Here is a 12,270-nt window from a genome sequence, read left to right as displayed (position 1 = left end):
TATAATTTGGGCCAAATATTTGGGATTTTCTCCCACAAACGTCTCACAGATTGCAGGAATTTTGGCCCAGATCTCCGGGTTGAACTGGTGTAACTGGTTTATAGACCGCCTTGCTCACACTCAGACATTTTCTGCTCTGCACACAGAGCTGTTTGTGAACAAACATGCACACTGTGTTTTTCAGACATTGGAAGCAATGTATGGTCCTCTTCATATCCAGAATGAAGAAATACTTAGTGTTGGTATGTCACGTAAATTCCCAACATAACCCATTGGAAAATATGTCTATAATGATGTGGAAAATGTACTTTGGTCAGCCTTCCCTGTAACTTTCTTCCGTTGTCTGTTTGTAGATCTGGCTGCCGTCAGGAAAAGAAAAGGACGAAGCTGATTTGTTGCCTCAGCCAGTGCACAATGTTGCATTTCATTTTCTCTGCTGATCTCGTTGCTTTTGCACTTTTTCTGACTTCCATCCTCCTGCAGCTTTCAGTGCCCTCCGATTCACCTTACAAACAAACATTGTTATCTATTTTCACTCCATGGCAGCGATAGAGCCGCTTCCCTTCCATCCTCGGTCTGATTGCACCACCGTACTGCTTCCACTTTGACACGGATAATGCTGAATGCCTTCAGACCCTGAGCCGCTTTCAAGCCTCGCTTGGACAGTTTTCCTTCTCTCTCGGCAACAGATCGGCGTTTTCTGTCCAAAGAAAGCTTTTTTTCAGAACTTGTTTGGCTTCACAAGGAAATTCAAATCTGTCTTTGCGTCACGCTGAGATGAAGTATTTAGTTTTATGTGTTGGTAACGTGAAGCTGACATTTCGTCTGAATGGAACTCTTGACTTTTTGAGGAGTTTTTGAACATTTACACATTTTTTCGTCACTGCAATTGGCTCAGTATGGCAATAAGCTATTATAATCAGATTGCTGGTAATCCATTATGTAGTCTTCACTTATCATTTGCTCAGTGGACGTTTATCTCAAATTCTGTGTTTGGATTAGGAAGCATTTCCGACCAAAACAAAGTTGAAACAACCTGAACTGGGTGAGATTTAGAAACTTTCAGTCTTCCTCCAAATCACACAGCTCGTCTGTTGTGCGTGTTGGAACAGCCTCCATCCTTCTGGGCTGACCAAGCAGGAAAAATGCCAGGTGTTGTTTCTCCCGCAGAGCTTTGCAGATCTCTGAAAGTCTAAAGTATTTACAACACCGCAGCGTGTTTTCCTCCAGCGAAGCGTCCTGCTGGACGGCATCGCTAATGGGAGAGATGCGGCCAAGCAGATGGAGCCGCAGACTGTCTCCGAGACGTTCAAATGGGATTTTATTTGTTTGTGCCGGAGAAGTGGCTTGTTTAAGGGGGCTAATCTCGAATGCGACCTCCCCTGGTGGGCCTCGAGCGCTTCGTCGGGAGCCAGAAAAGCATCAAGAATCAAATGGTGAGGTAACTCTTTACAGCAGAAGAGTGAAACAAACTCACTTCCTTTGCAAAATGATTTCAATCGAGATCTTGACAGAAGAGGCACCTGTTTTTAGGCGAAATAGATGAAATTATGCAATATTTATTTGTTTGCCTGTGTCAGTGACACAATACAAGATGACCTTACAAAGAGGACAACTGTTAACAAATAGTTTACAGCCTCAACAACATGAGCGATTGCATATCTGGAAGCCATTACAGACAGAAAATATACAAATATTTACATAAAAACTGCTCTGCAGTTTGTAGTCCGTCCAGCAAGAATACAAGGCGTTTCTTTAGTAAATCCCTGATGTATGCTTGGATTAGAACACACAGCAGAATTGTTGTTCATTTTTCTAATATTCCGTTCACTAACATAATAAAAAAAAATGCAGGTTTACACGTGAAAGAAAAGCAACAGTTAGTGATGATTTGTTTTTTTGTGGATTTTACGAATTAAATGTACAATAAATGTTGAAAACGATATTGGTTTGTGATGAAACTTGACCTAATTTTGAATGTTTTCCTATTCAGTTGAAGAGACTGATGGGCCAGGTTTATGTATTTAACTCAGCAATGGAACAAATCAGGTTCACAATATTGTGATACTGTAATTGCTGAAAATATCTTCTTTTTTTAGGGTCAGGGTAAGTCGGTCCACAAGAGATGGCCCTATAGATATTTTATAGTTGGTCTGATTGCATTTAAACATATTTTGCTTCCATAAACCCCCTGAAAAGGATTTCAGAGGAAATTATTAGCACCACAAAGAACAGGAAGCATGACCTCATTTGTACAAAACTGTAATTCAAGTACAAAAAGAATTCTCTGTTTCCTTTTTCAAATACTACTTTTTTATTGTTCCTCTTTATTTTTATTTTTATTTATTTTCAGACAGCCTCTATTTATGAAAGCAGCACATTTCCACTCGCTGGTGAAAGGAATATTCAATAGCACCACTTCAACAGCACCACTCTCTTGTGGTAGAGAACATTGAGAGAATTGAAAGGGGGGGAAAAAAGTAAACAACCGAACACAGATGCTCTGCCAACCCCGATTTCACTCCCAGTCTTACTGGACGCCCGGCGCCACCAGGTATCCGTTGAACGTGATGTAAACATCCACATCGTCGCTGTAGATGGCGTTCTCGCGCTCCCTCTTGTAGAGGCGGACCCACACCTCGTCGTTCAGGGCCAGGTCCAGCATGACGCTCTGGCTCTGCATGATGGACCGCTCGCTGGGCTGCGCGTACAGGATCACCTTCTCCTTGTCGTTATGCATGAGGTGCAGGTAGGTCTCCTTGAAGTTCCAGGTGTGGATGTTGACGTTGAAGAAGTAGATCCCCGGCACGTAGCAGTAGAACTTCCCCTTGAACATGTTGAAGTGCTCGTGGAGGTTGACGAACACCGTGTCGAAGACCAGCGCCTGGTAGTACTCCACGCTGTGCAGGGACTTGCGGCGCCCGACGGAGAAGGATGAGTGTGGGATCTTGCAGGCATCGCCGGGGGCGCCCGCATGGCCTTTGCTGCCTTTTGGCCCCAGGGGTCCTAGCTGCCCGGCGGGCCCTTCCAGACCCGGCTTCCCGGGCGTGCCTTTGTCTCCTCGGTCGCCTTTGTCACCTGCAGACACAGGAACAGGGGGAAGTTTGATGGAGGAATTTGCTGTCTACATAAAAGACAATGACACAAAGAAAACGTTAGCTGTCGCACATAGCAATGATAGCTATGCACATGCTATGTCCTTGGTTGTTTTGAGTTGTTTTTGAGGCTTGATTATTCTGTGTTCCTTAGTTTCTTTCTTTGAATAGACCAGTCTTGTTTCTGTTCTACTCTAGTTTAGGCCTTCTTGGTGTTTCTAGTTATGTTTATTTTTGTCTCTAGTGATTCCTTGCTTCTCCAGTTTAATTATGTTTCTTTTGTTATTTTGTTAGATTAATGTTCTAATCCTCAGTGTCTCTCTTCCTCTTTCTCACGCTCCCTCCCCTCACACCTGCAACCAGTTAGCCAATCAGCCCAGGTCTTTTGTTCAGCATTCAAACTCCCAGTACTTAAGCTGTTAAATGATAGTTTTTGCTCTCCACTGTCACAACATGCATGCTCACTGTGAAGGTTTGCTGCAAAGCTAGTGATAGTCGCTACGTACTCATCCAGGAGGAGTGAATGCTGAAGTTCTTTAGACCTAAAATTTTAATAATAAAATGAGCTTAATGCATTGTTTCATAACTAGGATCAATTGGACTGCATGTGTGTTTGAACTGAAATTACATTTGTTGTGAAATGACGCTGTCTGAATAAACTGGATTAGATATAATTGCAGATTTGCATTTTTGAAGAACTACTCCTGATATGACTGAACAGTCTGTTCTCTTTTGGTATGCTCTCTTTGGGCTTGAGAGTTACACTATCTAAATCTACAAAAAAACAACTTCATAACAACAAAACTGCTAATACATTTAACCAGAACTGCGTGCATGAGCTGATTGGTGTAGATGGTTTCTCTCCATCACAATCTTGCTACAGTGTGTGGAGTTCTGACTTAGACGCTCAAAAGTCTTTATGCTTAATGTCGAATAAAAATGTGGACTTTGGGTTTGAAACATTACCATCAAGCTTTACTGAGAGTGAATCTGTCGTAGTTCAGAGGTTATGATTGTTGACTTTTGGATTTTTTTGGAGTTTTTTTAAACGTAAAATCCAAAAGACAAAAGGTCAGAGCAGATGTGACGTTTTAGTTTCTAAAGGTCCAGCAAGTGAAACCACCAAATGATCATATACTGTTTAAACTACTCTGGTTAAGTTGGTTGTGAAGTATCTGAAACAACGTTTTATGTAATAATACCAGGCTTTAAAATGTAGTAAAATATCTCTGAAACCAAAGTATGTAATAATTGGCACAAATGTAATAAAATCCTTGAACACATGTTGCTATGCTTTCTGCTCTATATGTAGTAACATTACTACACTTTGTGCCAATTCCAGGCATCAGGTATCTTGAAATTGGCCTCTGTCTCTTTAAGGCTCCTGTTATGTTGAGGGTCAAATTGATTCTTTTAAAAAAAATTAAAAATCATTAAGAAAAAAAAAAAGTTCAATGTATTTTTTTCTCTTTGAACTTTCTTCTGCTTGGCTTAAGTAATCAAATCTTTCTTACAACAAAATGAACCAGTCAATGTTTTACTTAGCCAAATTTATTTATTTATTTTTAGGTTTAATTTAGACTATTTCTGTCCTCATCAGACCTTAATTTCTCCTGAATTAATGTTTATATCAGTTATGTGTTAAGTCAACTTCACAAAGAGCACAAAATGATGCATGCACCAAGGCCTCTTTACAAATGGCATGCTGGTGATACAAATACAGGTGTATGCTTCAATGCTTTTAATAAATCAACGTCCAGGGCTTCTCTGAATCTATATTTTTATTTATATATATATACAGTACAGACCAAAAGTTTGGACACACCTTTCTAATTCAATGGGTTTTTTTTATTTTCATGACTATTTATAAGGCAATAAATCCCACTTATTAACCTGACAGGGCACACCTATGAAGTGAAAACCATTTCAGGTGACTACCTCTTGAAGCTCATCAAGAAAATGCAGAGTGTGTGCAAAGCAGTAATCACAGCAAAAGGTTGCTACTTTGAAGAAACTAGAATATAAGGGCTATTTTCAGTTGTTCTACACTTTTTTGTTTAGTGCATATTTCCACATGTGTTATTCATAGTTTTGGTGCCTTCAGTGTGAATCTACAATGTCAATAGTAATGAAAATAAAGGAAACTCATTGAATTAAAAGGTGTGTCCAAACTTTTGGTCTGTACTATATATATATATATATATATATTTGCATTTCCCTTTGATAGAAATCGTCAAAAGTTGTACAGGTTACTGCCACTGGACTGCCTGATTGTTTACCAAGAATCATTGAACTGTGGTTGATTTTAAAAGTGGTTCCTGGTCGTTTCTATCAATGGAGCGTCTAATTTCCTCTTCAAACAGCACCTCTCGTATCTCAGTTCCACTTACCCATGAATGCATCGTTACAGTCGGCTGCACAGTTCCAGCATGATTGCTCTCCTGATTAAGCACTACTACACCGAGGCACACAGCCTTCTGCTTTAAGTCGAAGAAGTGATTAAAGCAACGCAGCGCAGAGATACGACGGAGTGCTGGGGGACGTTGTAGACAGAAAGAAAGAGGAGTAAATTTCACACTAAAAAGTTAGAAATTTTGAGATCAATCTCAGAAATTTTCTAGTAAAAACAAGGAAATTTCTCAGTTTGAAAAGTCTCAAATTTGCTAGAAAAAAAAGCCCTCAAGACGTTTGAGATTAAACTCAGAAATTTTTGAGAAAAAAACTTGAAAATTCCAGCAAATTTGCAACTTTCCAAACTCTGACATTTCCACATTTTAATGATTAATGTCAAAATATTTGAGTTTTTTCCAGCAACTTTTTGACTTTACAAACTCAGAAGTTTCTTAGATCTTCTTTCTAGTAGATTTCTGAGCTACTTCAGCAGAGATGTACTGCTCTTCCTATTTTCTATACAAAGGCCCTAATATGTCGTCATAGAAATGAAATACTTGCAGAGACACAGGGATTAAAACGTCACAGTAAAGCGCCATATACCGCCTGCATTTCTCCCTGCGTGGATTTTCTGTGCTTTAGGAATCAGAAGAAAATCAAAACCCTGAATTTCTCTCTGATCTTTAAGCGTCTTCCTACAACAAACACAGTTTGGAGAAATACCACCGTAGACTTGCGGTACCTTTGAGGATGGTCATGTTGATGACAGTTCTGACTTCAGGCATTTGATAATGAGCGGTGGTGGCCGGTGGATCCAGCTGGTCGCAGCATCGCCTGCAGAGCCGAGACGGCGATCTGGGCGAAGAGGAGACGCAGCACACCAAGGCGAGGAGGAACAGCGGGCTGGAGCTAGCGGTCAACATGGCTGCCATCACCTGAGGAGGCAGAACAGAAAAACAAAAAAACATACTCATTGAGCTAAGCTGAAAAAAATTATAAAGTGTTTTTTTTTAACAGTAATTTTTTTCCCATTCAACGTCTGAAACATCAAGTAAAAGCTAAAACCACGATTTTCTTTGTTGGTTTGACTGTGTTAGATTTTTTTTTTGCATTCCTGTGGATTTCTGGTCAAATGTGCAAATACTTCTTTGACAATAAGAATATCCTTCTCTGAAAGTAATTCTCACACATGACTGCCAAACGTAATGAATCTGGCCATAACTCTTCTCGCTTAATGGAGCCCTGGAACTCGCTGCACATCCGAGACTCGCAGGATGAAGTGCACGCTGCATTTCCTGTGATTTCTCCAGGGATTCAGACTGGCCAACATGAAAAACCGAAGCAAATCTTAAAAACCTCTGTGGCTGATTCTTGGCCATTTGGAGGTGTTGGACCAAAAAAAAAAAAAAAAACATGAGGCAAACTTCAAGACTAAAAGTGAGAATATACCACAGTAATGCTTTCAGATTGTGTTCAAGTGAATGCAAACAAACAAACAAACAAACAAAAAAAGTATGAATTTGATACTTTGATTTGCTTTCACAAATATTTCCAGGGGAAATGTGTGCGCTTTCTAAGCCCACAGGTTTCTGTGCATGGTTTCCCTCAATCACTTCAGAGATTTGTTTGATTTGCATGAGAATGTGACAAAGTAGCAGTGTTTCCCAGCGCATTCAAATGCAAATATGGTCCAAAACGCATAACAATAAACGACAGAACTGTATTCATCAAAACAAATCCAGCCACCTAATCTCTATACTGACTTTATCTGGTTCAGAAATGCCCAGAGATATGGTAGATCTCTGCCAACAATCATTTGTTGTTTTTCTTCTTTGTCTCTCTTTCATTTAATGGAATGAAATGGAGGAGGTGCAGAGTTTCAAAGTTAAGGTGGACAGTCAGTTGACAGGTCAGCCATTAGTCGTTCTCAACATTTTACCCTTTATGGATGAATGAGAGCTGTTGTTAAAGGAGCAGTATTACGTTAAATAAACTTATGGGTTTTTTTTAGCTTTACATCATATTATAATGTTATTCTCTCATCAGAAACATTCCTGAAGTGTTGCTTTGATTCTTTCATGCATGTTTGTGAAATCCATTCATCTCCACTGGCAACCACTCAGCTGTGTAAACAGCCTGACTGGACCTAGCCCCGCCTTCGAGAGGCAGCTCCTCCCCTGAACTGCAGTTCCCAAGTTTCTGTGTTACAGAGCAGCTCTCCCCTGCGACTTGTAACAGCCGTAATTGTGTAGTGTCTCTTTAAGATACTCTGGTATCGTTAATGATGTCACTAGTGTGGGAGAAACCTGCTACAGCTCGACATGTGGACTGAGACGGACATATTAGCCTTATTCATGTCTATGATACTAGCTCCCTAACTTTAGTAATGTTACAGGTTGTTTGGACTCTGCTCATTTTAATGTTTGATAATATAGCAGCTTGGTGAAGAGAGTGTTTATTAAAGGACAAACACTGTGGAATTACCAGTACCAGTGTGGTTGTGAGTTTTTGACCGTCCTGATGAGTCTGCCGCCTCCTCTCCTCCCTTGAATACAACCCAACTGTTACAGACTTCCCCTCTCAGCTCCTTCAGACTAGCCAGCAGCAATTAGCAAACACCTGGTGGAGCTGTTATCTGCTGAGCTCATTATAGGAGCTACTTCTCAGGGCAATGGTGGTAAAAACATTGTTACAGGGTCAATAGAAGAGCGATGGTGTGGTGACGTCTTGGAGGTGGAGTTTCAGAAAGAGCAGGAGTTTCTTAAAGAGTCGAAGGTCTAATCTCAAGGTGTTAAATCTGGAAGTCATATTAGCTCAGTAGAGCTGGGCACTTTACCTGTGGAAAATGTAATGTGCAGAACAAAACTGATTCCGATATGCTGAAAGAAAAAAGATTAATATCGTCTGATACCAATATCAGGGCCGACATATTGTGCACGCCTAGTAATCATGGACGAAAACCTGAAATAGACTTGAAACTTGGAGGGAGTTTTAACTCTTGCAAGACAAATAAACATCCAAATCATTACGTTTATTTATTAGAATTATCTGATTGCCCCTGATCACCATAATGTGACTCCATACGCTCCTATCTGATTAAATTAGCAAAACTAACAAGTGGAAATTTTGGATATAAAAGCCTGATTGCATCACTGTGTCCATTGTTTTTTCTTTTCTCTTCATTGCATGTTCTTTCTCTGTGTCCAGTGTACTTCATCTCCATCTTTGAATCTCTCCTCCTCCGTCTTTCTTCTACCACTTTCTCCAATTGCCTTCATTGAGAAAATGAAATGTTTGGAGCTCTGCCTCAACATTTCTATCCAACACAACCACTGTAGTTATAAAGAGCATCTGTGTCACTGTTAAAGTCAGCCAGCTGTCAGAGGACAAGCTCCTGCTAACTTTTAAAATATATTTATGTTGTTGATTTAAAACGTCTCTTCTTAGTTTTGACATATACCAGAGTATTTATTGTCCTGCTGGTCTACACAGATTGCACCATATACGGAGTTTTGATATTTTTAAGCTATATTTTTCACATAGAGTCCCAGTGGGTTGAGACAAATGGTTAGTGTTTTTTTCCCTCCCGTTTAAAAGAAAGCCCTTCCTTTCAGCTGTCGCCAGATGCTTGCTTAGACGTTTGTTGTGAATTGGCGCCACATGAATCGACTGAATTGAACAACATTCGTCAAGAACAACTGTTACAATAAAAGGGGCAAATTTAATTAGCTTGCATTTACTTTGTTTTCTTTTTTCTCGGTTAAAATCCCCCCCCCAAAAATGTCCTTTAGCTCCTCTATCAAGTGACGATTTCACTTCAGATGAACCAAAGTTTGACAGACGAAGGAAAGTGGAGCTGCTGGTTATCATTGAAACACATTCTTGTTTGAATATGCGTCATTTTAGCTGGCCTGCATTTTGTCCTAATCTTGACCACATTAATGTCCCTTACAGCTGGAGCAGGACTGAACGCCACCTGGGCATGGAAACAGAAGATTTCCATCAAGCGGATATTCGTGGTCTTCCAGGGTGAATTGTTTTACCTCAGACATCAGAAACCATGAGCCGTTTGCATTTTCTGGCTGCGAGTCAAAAGACTTATTAACTTGCCGAATGCAATGAGGTTTGACACCGAAGCCACAGCACATAGAACTTGAACTGCAGTGTGTATCCTCATTGCTGTAACCAGACTTGACATTTTAATAAAATACCTCTCCACATCTCAAGATCGGCTGCGAGAGGCTTCTTCGTGAAGACGTAACAGGTGTGTGTTTCTTGGAGTGTGTGTTTCGAGACGGTTTTCTGCAGGAAATTTCACCTTGTGTCAAAAGTAAAGATACAGAAACGCAAAGCGTTGCACACAGTTTCCAGATCATCCACAACAGACACAAACAATCCCTTGACATGGCTTGGTAGGTGTTGCATTATGGATATCCATGAGGTTATGGATGTTATACAAGTGCGCCAATAGAAATGACTAGAAATAAAACATTATTTGGGTTGTTTTGAGCTCTTGCTAGCATAAAGATGAGAATGTCTCACTTCAATTCAACTTTTATATAAACCCAACTCCAGAGCCCAGTGATGTTTATGACCCTGAAAGACATACCAAATCATCTTTAAGACTAAAATATCTGGCACCTTAGAGCACGAGGGGCTGCTGCTGTAGGCAGGAAGCGGAGAGCTCTCTTCACAAAAAAAAAAAAAAAAAATCCAGAAAATGGTAACGCATTCTTCCACATATCGGCAACACAGCGTTCTTACTTCTCCCAGAAATCTCAAGAGAGCGTTCTTACAGGCATCCTGGTTCTGGTTCTGCTCTGCATCCCCAGAGCCACAACTAAGCATGGAGAAGCAGCATTCAGCTTCTATGCACCACTCATCTAGAACAAACTTCCAGAAAACTGCAAAACAGCTGAAACACTGAGTTTCAGCTGTTTTGCTGAAACAGCTGTTTGTTTAGAGTTGATTTTGATTCATAATTACTGGAGCATTGATCAATATATTTGCTGTATATTTACTTGATGGCATTTAACAAAATATATTGTTCATTGCTTGTTTCATAATTACTTGCTGCATTGTGTTGTTATGACGTAAATCACTTTGGACTGCCTAGTCGCTGACATGAGCTCTACAAATAAACTTGACTTGACTCAGTTACTCTGAACTGCACTTTCAGACCATGCAATCATGCTTTTTCTAAACCTTGGCAAAAAAAATGGAGCACAGAATCAGGGCAATAACTTTGACTCATTTAACTGAGATCTATCTGTTGCGTCATCGTTGGCTTTGACCCCGTGTTAGAGAAGGGTCAAGTTCAGATATGTCCCCACCCTAAAACCGCCTGCTCTGACAAAGAAGTTTAAATTTACTGCACTCACAGTCACTGCGTTATTTGAACAACCCTCATTCTAAAACTCCTTCCTTTCCCCAAACAATCTGTGTACAACTTGTCCAGCTAAGTCCTCGCTAGCGCTTCAACGAAGTGAACACACTCTACTGGAACTGAGTCAACCACATCCAGCAGTCAGAGGGATTTCATTGTGGAAGCCACGTCTACAACGCCAGAGCATCAATTTGGCATGCAGCGGGAGTCCGGATAAACCCGACAGAAAGAGTTACACAACTCCCTTACACACACACACCCACCCACGCACCCCCCCCCCCCCCCACACACACTCTCACACACACACACACTCACACACACACACACACACAAACAAAGCCGGGTAGCGCGCGGGCGCCGTTACTGTAACTTTTGAACAAAGAAAACTTCTGCTGAGTTGGCGACTTGTGAGGAACTTCAACAATCCTGCGCGTCTCTGCAGGCACGCAAACGCGCCGCCGGGTGTTTCTTTTCGTTTTCCTCCTTCCCGGCTCCGCTTTTCTTTGACATTTTTCCTCCCTTTCTTCCTCCCGTCTCTTTCTTCCCAGAATTTTCTGCAGACGCTCGCGCGCTCGTCGCAGGTCGCTAGCTGTCACATCGCGCGCGCGCGCGGGTCGCTTCTCTTACCTGGTGGATTTTCCTCCACAGTCGAGGAGGAGGAGGAGGAGGAGGGGGAGAAGAGGCAGCGCTGCTGTTGCTGCTGCTGTCAGATTGAGAGGTGGAACGACTTAGAGGAAACCTCTCTCACACACACACTCTCTCTCCCTACTGCTCAAGTCTGCACACTCACACTCACACACACACAGTCCTCCCTCCATCATGAAACTCTAGAAGGCTTTCAGAAGTTTATCTTCCTGTACACCAGTCACCCCCCCCGCCCCCCACTGCAGAGGTTTAGGCTGCTGTTCCTCCTTCCAGATGTTCTGTCGAGTCCAGAGAGTGGCACTGACAACCTAAAGAGAAGTGTGTTTAAGTCATTACTCCTCCCTGTCTGCCTTCTGCCTACACACTGCGCTTCTATACGGTATGTTTTATGCATTGAATTTGGTGTTTACATGGTGCTTTCCAACTATACGGCCCCACTGCGGTCCTTTAATTTCAGCAATCTTAGTTGCACACCAAGCCTCCATCCGCTGGTTTCATTCTCGAGCTCCTGCTGTTGTGCTGTTGTGCTACCGTGTTAGGATTATTTCATTAAATACTCTCCAAACGGTTGGGTTAAAAACAGTTAGAACTGGGTTGCCATTAGCCTGTTAAAAAGTGATCCCTTGTCCTACGCTATGGTACAGATGGTACTGAGAAACGTTTGCTTCCTGGACGCGTGGGCTATGTTGAAGTTTGGCCATTCGACGGTGTCAGGCTTGGCGGAAATAGGCTTCTTTGTAAACAACCGTCCCT

The 12,270-nt window shown here is 41.5% G+C and overlaps 1 protein-coding gene across 1 annotated transcript; it reads right to left on the bottom strand.

The window, feature by feature from the left end:
* Positions 1 to 1,539: 1,539 nt before the first annotated feature.
* c1qtnf6b (C1q and TNF related 6b) lies at positions 1,540 to 11,753 on the bottom strand. Its single transcript, XM_032564096.1, has 3 exons — positions 11,500 to 11,753; positions 6,229 to 6,421; positions 1,540 to 3,078 (listed from the first exon to the last, which is right to left on the bottom strand). Exons 2-3 carry the CDS (start codon positions 6,416 to 6,418, stop codon positions 2,531 to 2,533), a joined length of 738 nt encoding a protein of 245 aa, XP_032419987.1. The 5' UTR covers positions 6,419 to 6,421; positions 11,500 to 11,753; the 3' UTR covers positions 1,540 to 2,530.
* Between the last annotated feature and the right edge of the window lie 517 nt (positions 11,754 to 12,270).

This window comes from Xiphophorus hellerii, chromosome 5 (genome assembly GCF_003331165.1).
Source record: "Xiphophorus hellerii strain 12219 chromosome 5, Xiphophorus_hellerii-4.1, whole genome shotgun sequence".
NCBI classification, from domain to species: Eukaryota; Metazoa; Chordata; class Actinopteri; order Cyprinodontiformes; family Poeciliidae; genus Xiphophorus; species Xiphophorus hellerii.
Note: the sequence above shows the minus strand (reverse complement) of the source record. Positions and strands in the feature narration are given on the sequence as shown.